The 10,830-nt window shown below is 44.1% G+C and overlaps 1 protein-coding gene across 2 annotated transcripts; it reads left to right on the forward strand.

Moving 5' to 3' along the window:
- Positions 1-4,471: 4,471 nt before the first annotated feature.
- Positions 4,472-7,032, forward strand: il17a/f2 (interleukin 17a/f2). Of its 2 annotated transcripts, XM_014972299.2 has the most exons (3): positions 4,472-4,672; positions 5,960-6,093; positions 6,161-7,032. In XM_014972299.2, the coding sequence occupies exons 1-3, from the start codon at positions 4,637-4,639 to the stop codon at positions 6,393-6,395; spliced, it is 405 nt and encodes a 134-aa protein (XP_014827785.1). In that variant the 5' UTR covers positions 4,472-4,636; the 3' UTR covers positions 6,396-7,032. The 2 variants fall into 2 exon arrangements, with proteins under 2 accessions (XP_014827785.1, XP_014827784.1); XM_014972298.2 differs by lacking the exon at positions 4,472-4,672 and having other exon boundaries at positions 5,873-6,093.
- Positions 7,033-10,830: the final 3,798 nt, after the last annotated feature.

Consider the following 10,830-nt stretch of genomic DNA (forward strand, 5'->3'; position numbering starts at 1 on the left):
AAAATAAATGTGAGCAGAATTCAGTCGATGTTTAATAAAATGTTTGTTCATGCAAACTGAATGAAGAAATCTAATCCTAGCTTAAAATAAGTTATCATAACTCAGTAATGAAAATAATACAGAAAGGTTTTCTTGTTCAACTAGTTGAGGAAAGCTTGGCTGCATAATTTAACAGGATTATTTTTATTTAAATTACAGTATTAAATTTTAACAACTCGGACTGGAGTTATCAGAACTTGATGCTTAGAAAACGTCTCTTGATGAACTTTAATTTGTGAATTAAATCAAAAACAAGTGAAACTTCATAAGTGTCAAACCCAATAAGTGTTCCTGTAATAATGATTAATGTTTGTGTTCATTTAGTTGAATCAGTTTTCAGTCTGACTGTGGAGTTCAGACTTCATGGGTCCTGAAGGTAATTTTATTTATGTAGCACATTTTCAGCAACAAGGCCATTCAAAGTGCTTTACATGAGTTAAAAGTACAAACAAAACAAACCGAAGGAACAAAAAAGAGGAAAAAAAACTAATCTAATGTTGTAAAGTGTGTAAACTAAGTTCTCCTGTTCAGGGCTGCTAAGTATCTAATTCTATTTCTAAATAGTGAAACTCTACAGTTTCTGATAAAATGAGCTAAAGAATGACTGATCTAAATCATTTTCTGAGTTAAAAGTAACATAAACTAAGCAGTGACTGATCCTGTTAAGTGTTTCTGGATTCCAAGTTCGTAGTTATTCTGGTTCTGGTTCTGGTTCCATTTCTGGGCTGTTTAATATTGATCTAAATAGTGCGTACTCCACAATTTCTGATATTACTAATAAACTAAAATAATCCTTTTCTGAAGACATTTAAAGGTTCACAGAGTAACGTCTGTCTTCCCCCAACAGAACCAGAACCTCTGGTTTGGACCCATCTGACAGAACATAAACCTGCAGTTCCGCTCTCCGCCTGTAGAGGCCAGTGTTCCTTCAGTTCGTGGTTCTGACCCGCTTGGACCCGAAGCAGAACTCTCTCTGCCCTCTCAACTTTAATTCTTGTAATTATGATGATTTTCTGCTTCGATGAAACGTCTGAATGTTACAGCAGAAAAGTTTTAATTGGTTTTTATATAAATATGTAAAATAAATAATTTGGCTCATAGTGACCCAACAGAACCGTGTGGTACTGGAAACCTGTTTGGACCGTGGAGGTTCTGACTCAATATTCTGTTGCACTGAATGAACCTCAGATCTACTGCCTGTTTCTGCCCAACAGAACCAAACGACCCAGGAGGAGGCGTGCTGCAGGTTCATGTCTCCTTATTCTTCCTCACATCGAAACTTTTAAAATCTTTTGATAATCTATTGAACTTAATTCTGTGATGATCAGCTGAATGTTTGAGAGGTTGAACTGAAATCATGTTTTTCTAAAGACATTTGTTGTGAATCGGAGCTTCAGAGGTAAAAATTCAGCTCCGACTGGATTCCTCATCGTGAATGTTTGGCTTTTAATCCGTCAGAGTCGGAGCGCGTTTCGGATCTTTTCTGGTTCTATGAAGCAGGTTCAGTTACTGATGACCTTGCAGGATGCAGCAGCTTTCCAGGTTCTGCTGTCCTGTTGTAGGCGGCGTTAGCGGGGCTCTTCGGGTCAGTCGGTCCCCCTCTGATTGGTCGTCAGCGGTCATCAGCGACATGAGCAGCAGCTTCTGCTTGCTGCTGAAGCAGCATCTGCTCGGCTCTCCAGCAGGAAGAGGAGCGCTGACGAATCACTGCCGCCACTGGATGCCGTTTCCTAGGCGACGGTGAAGTACGCAGTTCCTGTAAACCTGATGATTTATCAGATAATTCCTCCTGTGCATTAAAGCAGGTCAGAGAAAAGATGCTGAGATCATCTGTGCTCCGACCTCAGAGCGACCACATCCAAGCCGTGACATCACAGCGGGGGGCGGGGCCACAGCAGTCACCTCAGTTCAGACTCCCACAGGCAGGTGAAGATAAGATCAGATGAACTTTCCTGATCTCAGTCAGACGGACCAAAGCGCTGCAGCAGCAGAGCAGCCAGCAGATGTGTAGTACCGATAAGAAAGTCAGCATGAAGCAGAAACAAGCTGAGGGGCGACAGGAAGCGCCGCGCAGCAACACAAACTGCTGCAGCGACTACTCAGTCTGGACTGAAAAAACATGTGTTCAGCTGCTCCTGTCACACATTTGAACAATAAACCATCTATCTATCTAGATCTATATAGATCCACGTAGATCTATCAAACAGCTTCACAGACACAGCTTTAATCAAGACGGTAGCTCTAAACAATGATCCCGATCCAGCTGTGATTCTACGACTGCGTTCACACCGCAGGACTTCAAGCTCAGGTTTGGCTGAAATCGGTTTTTCTTTTTCCATTTTACCAATTAAACCCGACCGCAGCCACACGACCCAGAGGATGTGCAGAAGAAGAAGGCAGCTGCCGCCCTGCGGCGCTCTGTTGGAGGCGGTAAAGATGGCCGCTCTGTTGGAGACGGTAAAGATGGCCGCTCTGTTGGAGGCGGTAAAGATGGCCGCTCTGTTGGAGACGGTAAAGATGGCCGCTCTGTTGGAGGCGGTAAAGATGGCCGCTCTGTTGGAGGCGGTAAAGATGGCCGCTCTGTTGGAGACGGTAAAGATGGCCGCTCTGTTGGAGGCGGTAAAGATGGCCGCTCTGTTGGAGGCGGTAAAGATGGCCGCTCTGTTGGAGGCGGTAAAGATGGCCGCTCTGTTGGAGACGGTAAAGATGGCCGCTCTGTTGGAGGCGGTAAAGATGGCCGCTCTGTTGGAGACGGTAAAGATGGCCGCTCTGTTGGAGGCGGTAAAGATGTCACTTTGAAAACTATCAGATTTATTTCCACAGGTGGAAGTGGAACCGGTGGGATTTTGTTTTGCTCCTCTGCAGAGGAAAAGCCAGATCTCGTTTGGCTGCTGCTGTGTTTGACACTTTGACCTTTGGGAACGAAGTTGACCTGTCTAAACTGGAACACCATCTGTCAGCTATAAGCTGAGATTTTACTTTGAAAATCACCAACTGTGTCTTAAAAACAGGCATGAGGTGAAGAGATGCTCCAAACATCTGTCCACGTTTTCTTCGTCTGGGGGACAGTTTGTCTCCAGGAGTCTCGGTCCAGTCCGGGGAAAAGTCCAGGTCCAAGACCCGGTGTTCTGTCAGATCGTCATACGCCATCAGATCGTTATACGCTTAGCACAAACTGACGGCGTCAAGTAAACGCCGTCATTACCATATGATTTTATTTAATCAGCAACATAGAATCATGACGTAGTTCCTCATACTTTGTTATTAACAGCTGTCTGACATCCTGACTCAGCGGTTAACTAGTCAGTCTGTCATCAGCAGCAGGGAGGCCAGTTTAGGGTGTGTGTTGTAGTTTTAGCTAGTCCTGCTTTAAATAGACTTCTATCCAGTTATCATTGAAAACAATTTATTGACTTATTTTTGTCGTAACTTGTCGTGTATGCTGAACTGACAGCTCCTCTGACAGTCGGACTTCTTAATGCGCAGGCATGCAAACTCACTGCATGACGGCATCTGATGATCCGACAGAACACCGGTCCAGATCCAGAACCCTGCAGTACCAACAGCCACTTGCTGTCTGACTTCCTGTCCTCTGTGGAAGAACCGCGGTCCGATCTTCTTCCTGGTGTTGGTTTGGATCCTCCTCACCTCTCTGAAGGTCCCACCACAGCATTTCAATCAGCTTGAGTCTGGACTTTGACTAGGCCGCTGTGTCTGCTGCTGATGAGCTGCTGTGACTCATCCTGGTCCAGTCAGGAACTGCAGGCCTGTGGAAGTCAGTCAGGCCCACACCATCACTCTGCCACCACCGTGCCTGACAGTGTCGGCTTCTCCTGAGCTGCTGGTTTCCTCCATCTTGGTCCAACTTTTCTGCTCTGGTCTCACCTGCTCTCCATCCAGATGTGGCTCTACCAACCTCAGGCCAGCGGCCATCTTGTTTCTTAGAGAGGAGAGGCTCTGTGTGACGACATTTAACCTTTAACCTGCTATCTTGGGGTCTTTGCTGGGCACCAGCAGCTTGCTGGCATTAACCAGCAGGAGATCCTCCTCAGATATTTAGAGCATAATAATGTTTTTATAGTGTGTTTCTGCCGAGAGTCGGCGGTTCTGATCGGTGCTGCTGGGGTGAAACCAGGACAAATGAGCGAGACAATCCTCTGCTCCTGGAGTTGGCAGCGTTAGCATCATGCTGAGTTTCACAGAGTCAAAGATCAGAGGCTTCAGGATCTGGGTCATTAATCCAGATGATCAGAACCAGCAGAGATCCAAGCCTCCATCAGCGCCGGGGAGCAGCCTCTGATGATTGGTTGGATGCATTATGGATGGATGCTGGATGTTGGATGATGTGCTCTGCTGTGACTCAGCCTCAGTCTGTAGGAGTTTCTCTGTTTTTGGGTTTTTCTCACAGATAGATGCTAATCAGCAGACAGGAAGTTAATCGGCTTTAATCACCTGAGCGTGCTCAGAGCTGATGGACGCTCTGATAGGAGGAATCTCCCCGATCGGTTATCTGACCCCAGATCAGATCTGATGGTCATAAATAAGCTGATCTGACAGCAGATGAATCAGAACCTGACCAGACCACAGAGGAGCCGACATGCTGCTGCTTCGCCGCGCCGCCGACACGCTGCTGGTGAGAATCATGGCTGCCGAACTCTGACTGCTCTGTGGCTGACGCTGTTCGGTTCTGTCAGGGAGGGAGCCCAGACCCGCTTCTGGTTCTGGAGGAACCTATAACTGGAAAATAGCTGCTGTGTTTAGAGCTCAGGATGATGCTAAGATTAAGATTCATAAGACAGAAAGTACCAGAACCGGGTCAGGAAGCAACCGGGCTTTAGGAAGGGCAGTAGCCCAGGGCCGCCGCGCTTTGGGTGGCACAAACATCATACTTTATATAAAGCTAACAGGCCGACAGCAGGTGAGTCAAATTCATATTTTGGGATTTTTATGAACATAAAAAATCCGAAAGTATTTGAAAATGAGCTGATGGTGTCGTCCAGGTATCAAACGTGGCCAATACCGGAGATTAGACAAACATCCGAGCTCATGTTAAAGATAAATATTATAACTAAATGTTAAAACTAAATATGAAAGCTACGTTTTAAAGCTCGGGCCAAAGGCGGGCTCCGGCCCCCGGCCCCGGCCTTCTGGATCCGGCTCTGGTCAGGAATCTTGGGAAAACCAAACAAACTCCGACTGAACAGAAACAGATAACATGAGGTCAAACAGGTGAGGAAATAATCTCTAGATATAAAAATATGAACCATAAACAAATAAATGAGATAAAAATATTAATGCTGGAATTATAGATTATATTTTTGGATTAACTAGTCATTAAGTGATCAGATTAAATGTCTTATTACTGAATCTGAGATCAATAACTGATTTCTTTAGTAATTAAATCATTGGTTTAATATTATTGGCTTATTTCAATCAGAACTCAGTAGATAATCGATAGATTTATGGATTTCACTTCTTTTGTTCCGGAACAGATTTTATTTTTTTATTAAATTATTGTTGAGCCTCGATGCATCCAGGCTGAAGGAGGGTGTACTTACTTTCTGCCAGGAAGGTCTCCAGGTTTCATTATGCAGCACCAGCTGTGGAGACGAGCAGTCAGAGAGCGTCAAGTCCGACCCGTTTGGACCCGGTCCGACCCGTTTCACTGCGAAAGCACTAAATCTTACCAAATTATTTCTCTCCCATTTCCAGTTTGGTTCAGTCGGAGATTTTTGCACTGAAACTCAGAACGGTTTGATGTTCTGGTCGTCTTGGACCGGGTCGGACCCGGTTGGTCTGCTGATATTTGTGTTTGATTGGAAACTGTAAAAATAATCTGAGTTTGGAGATGAATACCATTAATACCATCCAGGTCCAGGTTCTGGTTCTGGCCCAGCTGACCCCGCTGTGTGTCCCTCAGGTCCTGTGCAGTGCATTGTGGGTAATCTCCGGGCAGCTGCCCTGTGACTCCATGCTGGTTTTCTCCTCTGACGTTCCTCCGGCTGAAGGAAACGGGAACGTACACCAGCGCTCGCTGTCGCCATGGAGCTGGAGGTGGGTCCAGCAGAACCTCTGGTTCTGGTCCCGGTTCTGGTTCTGATGCTGTCCTCTGCCTCTGCAGGTCCAGCACGGTGAAGAACCGGATCCCGTCCACCATCTGGGAGGCCAGCTGCAGCACCAGGTTCTGCTCCGGACCCAAACCGGGTCAAGAGGAAGAACACAACTGGAACTCTGTCCCGATCCACCAGAACATTCTGGTTCTGACCCGGATGGAGGGCAGCCGCTGCTACAACGCCTCCTACCTCTCAGTGGCAGTGGGCTGCACCTGCGTCCGGGCCAGCACTGAGCAGAACTAGAGACCAGAACCGGACCCGGAACCGAGCAGAACTAGAGACTGGAACCAGCACCAACCAGTACCAAAACCAGAACCAGAAATCTATGATTGAGTAGTGTAATGGAAACGGTTCTGGATCCAGTTTGATGTTCTGGTTCGACCCGGTTCCTCTGAGGTCCGGTCCTCCTGGTTCCGATCCGTTCTGTTCAGAACTCCGACAGCTCCTCGTCCTCCTCTGAGCTCTGTGTTTCCATAGATACTGATATTTTCTGGTTCTGAACAAATTTATGAACACGGACTCGGACAGAACCGCTGTCGTCTGGCCCGGTTCTGAACCTGAAATGTTTTTGGGTTCATTTATGTTTATGATTCAAATGGAGAACGAAGAACCGCAGACATTTCCATTCCTCGCTGAACTCGGGTTCTGTTTGTGGTTCTGATTCTAAGATGTTCTGTTTCTTATTCAGATCACAAACCGACTAAACTTTCCTTTTGACTCTTCCTGTACATAAATGCTGGAAAATATAAAGATTCTGAATCTTTATTTGGGTTCTAATCTGGTTCTGGTCCAGCTGAAGTTCTGTTCGAATGTCGACTGTTTAATTCTTTAATTTCATACAAATAAACTGAAGAAATGTGAATAAAATCCAACCAGTTCTGTTAGTGTCAGGTTCTGAACCGGTTCTGAACCCAAACCTTTGGGTTTTTCAGTTAATTTAAGGTTTTCCTTTTCTCTGATATCTTCTGGTTTTACTGACTGGCTGTTGACTGAATTATTATATTTCTTTCCTGCCAGTTCTGCCCTGATTAAAATTTAATTACAGCAGAACTTTATTTGACAGTAACGTGGAACCACCAGCAGGGGGAAGCAAATCACGCGAGGCTTTAAGCTGCTTCCTTTAAACCAGTTTTTCTCCCCCCTGGTCCTCACCGCACCCCTGCTCTGCATGTTTTAGATGAGCCTCTATTCCAGAACAGCTGATTCAAATGACTGCATGACCATCAGGTACTGCAGATCCTGTTAATCACCCAGAGATACAATCCAGGTGTGGCAGAAGGGAAACACCTAAAACATGCAGGACAGGGGGGTGTTGAGAAACACTGCTTTAAACAGAAGATCAGTATTCCAGCAGGTTCGCTGCTTTAGTTCAGACTTTAAAGGAAAACTCCAGAAAACTGGAGAGAAAATGGAGATCTACACATCTAGAGGAATTCTTCGTAACCTGGAAAATACTCTACAGCTGTGAACAGACCTGTAGCCATAACATACATAACTTATTAATCTCCTGAGAGACACGCCGGGGCTCAAAGATGCTGTAAAATACAATAAAAACAGCATCAATCCAAGTAAACAGGAGTTATGTGAAAACATTGCAAAGCTTTATGGCAGAACTATGCAAAGTGGTTTGTTCTTTTAAAGTATGGCCGCCAGGGGGCGCTGTGCGGGCCTCAAAATTGGCAGGAAATGAGGTAAATAAAAGCAAATTAATTTTCAATCTTAAACATTTTATCATTTTTTTTTCTGTTTTCAATCACTTTAAAATAAAATCTAATTTAAAACAACTGATTTACATATATCTCCTTCTCATTTTCCAAATGGCAGCCAGTCATGCTATGCTAGCTTTGGTTCTCAAGCTAGCATAGCATAGCGAGACAAAACTGGAAAATATTTCTGATAATGTGGCGTTCAGTAGTTTGGACTATACAATGTGGTTTGTTGCCAACAACGCCACCTGGGGTTTTCACCCAGGAATTAATGAAAGGACACAGGTCCGGTTTTACAAAAAGCGAGAGACAGGCTTCAAGACAATAATTTATTATGACAGAGAATAAAAATACCTGTATCTGAACAAAAAGAAAATTCACAAAATAAATCCAACTAGGCTTACCGGTGGATACGGCCAGGTCCTGGATGGTAGGCTCCAAAGCAAAGAAATCAAAACAAACACCCGTGAAGTCACTCACTCCTTGTAATTCCCTCCACCTATTGGTATTAATCACTGCACAGTCACACCAAAAAGGGACGCCGCATCCAGGCCCGAGCGCACCACCGGTGGTCTAGAAAATAAAAATAAGAAAAGACAATTTGTTAAAAATACAGGCAATAAAAGAAATAAAAATGTCTAAATAAAACCATAAAAATCCCTGTGCTCAACAGGCACAGCAAAATGAGCAACCCAGTCCAATCCAATCCGAAATGAATGCGATCAGCCGCTCCTTGTTTCGATTTCGGAAGCGGGGGGGGCGTGTCCCAGGCAGCCGGTCTCTCTCTCGCAACCGCTAAGTAAGCAGTGACTTGGTGCAGGCAAAGCAGCAGCGTTATGTGTGGCAATCAGTCGAGATTCCTAAATAATAAAACAGTTTAAAATAAAGGAATAGAAAACAAGATTTGTCACTCATTCCACCTACCGATCAGGCCAAGCTCTCCACACTTGCACCCAAATGGGAACGCTCAAATGTTGGCACCTTTTACAGGAACCACCTCACCCACGATCAACGTGGAGGTAAAGACGCCCGTCCGTTTCTGTACATAAAAGGCTCTACATGACTACGATGTATAAGCAGCTGTAAATACGCAGGTAGCCAACCTCACCTGTACTCGGCGCACAAACAGCTCAACCGGAAGCGCGGTGCGCGATGTGTCAACAGCAAACAACGTCAGACTGAAGCTCACCTCTGCTTTTATACTGAGCGCCCTCTGGCGCTATTGGCCCACTTGCAATCACCCTGCCAGCAGGTGCAGTCTCCACCTCTTCCTGCCACAATAAGAAAAAGACCAAACGAGCCGCCCGGCAGCCCCGCTGTGAAGGAAACGACCGTAAAAAAAAACTTGTAAGAACTGTGGGAATAAAATCTGATGGGATTACCATGAAATATTACACGTTTTCTTAGAATCAAAAGAGGGGATGGATTGTGATGACCATCCAACATTTAGCCCACCAATCAAACTCAAAATACAGATTCTAGCATTAGCTGCACATGCTAGCCCAAACTAGTTAGCATTAGCTATAAGCAGCCCCCATTTCACTCACCGCTCAGTGAAAACCAAACTTCATGGCTCGCTGGTTAACGGGTCATGATTCATTTTCATATAATGAGCTTTAAGGCGCAAAGGGACAGAAACAAGAAGTTGTTTGGATGTACAGATCTGCAGCTGATGATGATGATGATGATGGGTCACCTGAAGCCTGTATCTTTATGGCAAGGCGTTTTAACATAAAATCAGCTTCACCACACTTCCTTTCCAGATATCTGGAGATATGGCCAAACCAGTTTCAGTCTCTAATCGTGTTTTCAGTCTCTAATTACATTCTGACCGGTATAAATGACGTCAGACTTACAATTAATTTGCATGGAAAATTAATGCAAATTAATGTTCCATCCATTAATTTTACTTACCAGTAAATTGAGTCATAAAATAAATTTGAGATGTCTCGATTATTGTTCTGACTAGTAAATCTGAGTAATTCTTGACATTTTTTAATGTACTTCAGAAATCTTGAAGTAACGTGTCAAGTCATCACTTGCTTCAAACAGCTGATAACATCAGTGATATCTTTAGTAATTATTCTGTTAAAACGTCACAGTTTTACATATCATTTTGAAATTGAAATAATAAAAAAGTATTTTAAAAGTATTTAGAAACTGCTGCGTTTTCATCTTGGGTCGCCTGCAGAACTTTTAGCTCCTTTAGCTAAACTTGGTGGAATAATGTTTTACTGAAGTGTTGGTTTACTGTTTGTTTGACTTGATAAGCGTTTCTGCAGTTGGTCCATTTATTGTTCCAAAATGAGTCCACCGGTCCCTGGTTAATTTCACCAACACGAATGCCACTGAGGAGCTAACCAGGAGCTAACCTGATCAGCAGAGGTTCCATGTTTACTGAACCACAGTGACACCTAGTGGTCACACCGTGACACATACCTTATTTTACGGGATATTTAGATGAATAATTATGAACTTCTCGTTCCCCTCGTCTCCCATCCTTTTTTTTAAAAATCCTGCTGAGTTTTTCCACTCTGAAGCATTTTCTGATCATTTTATGCAGGAAAGCCAAAATTCTGCCGGCAGCTTTTTGGACAACTGTGGCAACATTTCTTAACTCCTACATCTAAAACTGTAGCTTTGACTGGTCATAATTATGTTTGTAGATACGGATGTCTGACCCTTCAGATGACGAATCCGGTGGCGCCATCTTGAAATTAATTATAGTCTGTCAAAATATAATGTACGATATTATGAATTATTCTTCATAGTAATATGTGAAGTCATAAATCTTGACTAATCATTCAGGATGGTCAATATGTTGTTGTGAAAAGTCAAAACTCTTTTTTATAGATCTGGGATATAATTAAGGATAGTTAGATGAAGCTGATTTTTTGTTAAAACGGCCGAGGCTGATATGGAGCCAATAAAAAAGGAAAACCGTTTTCATATGGGATGAGCCTCCAAATAAG

Source organism: Poecilia mexicana, unplaced genomic scaffold (genome assembly GCF_051168715.1).
Source record: "Poecilia mexicana isolate PSO_F unplaced genomic scaffold, ASM5116871v1 scaffold_3, whole genome shotgun sequence".
Taxonomy (NCBI): Eukaryota; Metazoa; Chordata; class Actinopteri; order Cyprinodontiformes; family Poeciliidae; genus Poecilia; species Poecilia mexicana.

What these genes read in the sequence shown, in the direction of transcription:
- il17a/f2 (XM_014972298.2), top strand. Translation starts at nt 5,888, where the DNA reads ATGAATACCATTAATACCATCCAGGTCCAGGTTCTGGTTCTGGCCCAG. An exon ending in CTGTCGCCATGGAGCTGGAG is followed by an intron (nt 6,094 to 6,160) that starts GTGGGTCCAGCA and finishes CTGCCTCTGCAG; the next exon opens with GTCCAGCACGGTGAAGAACC.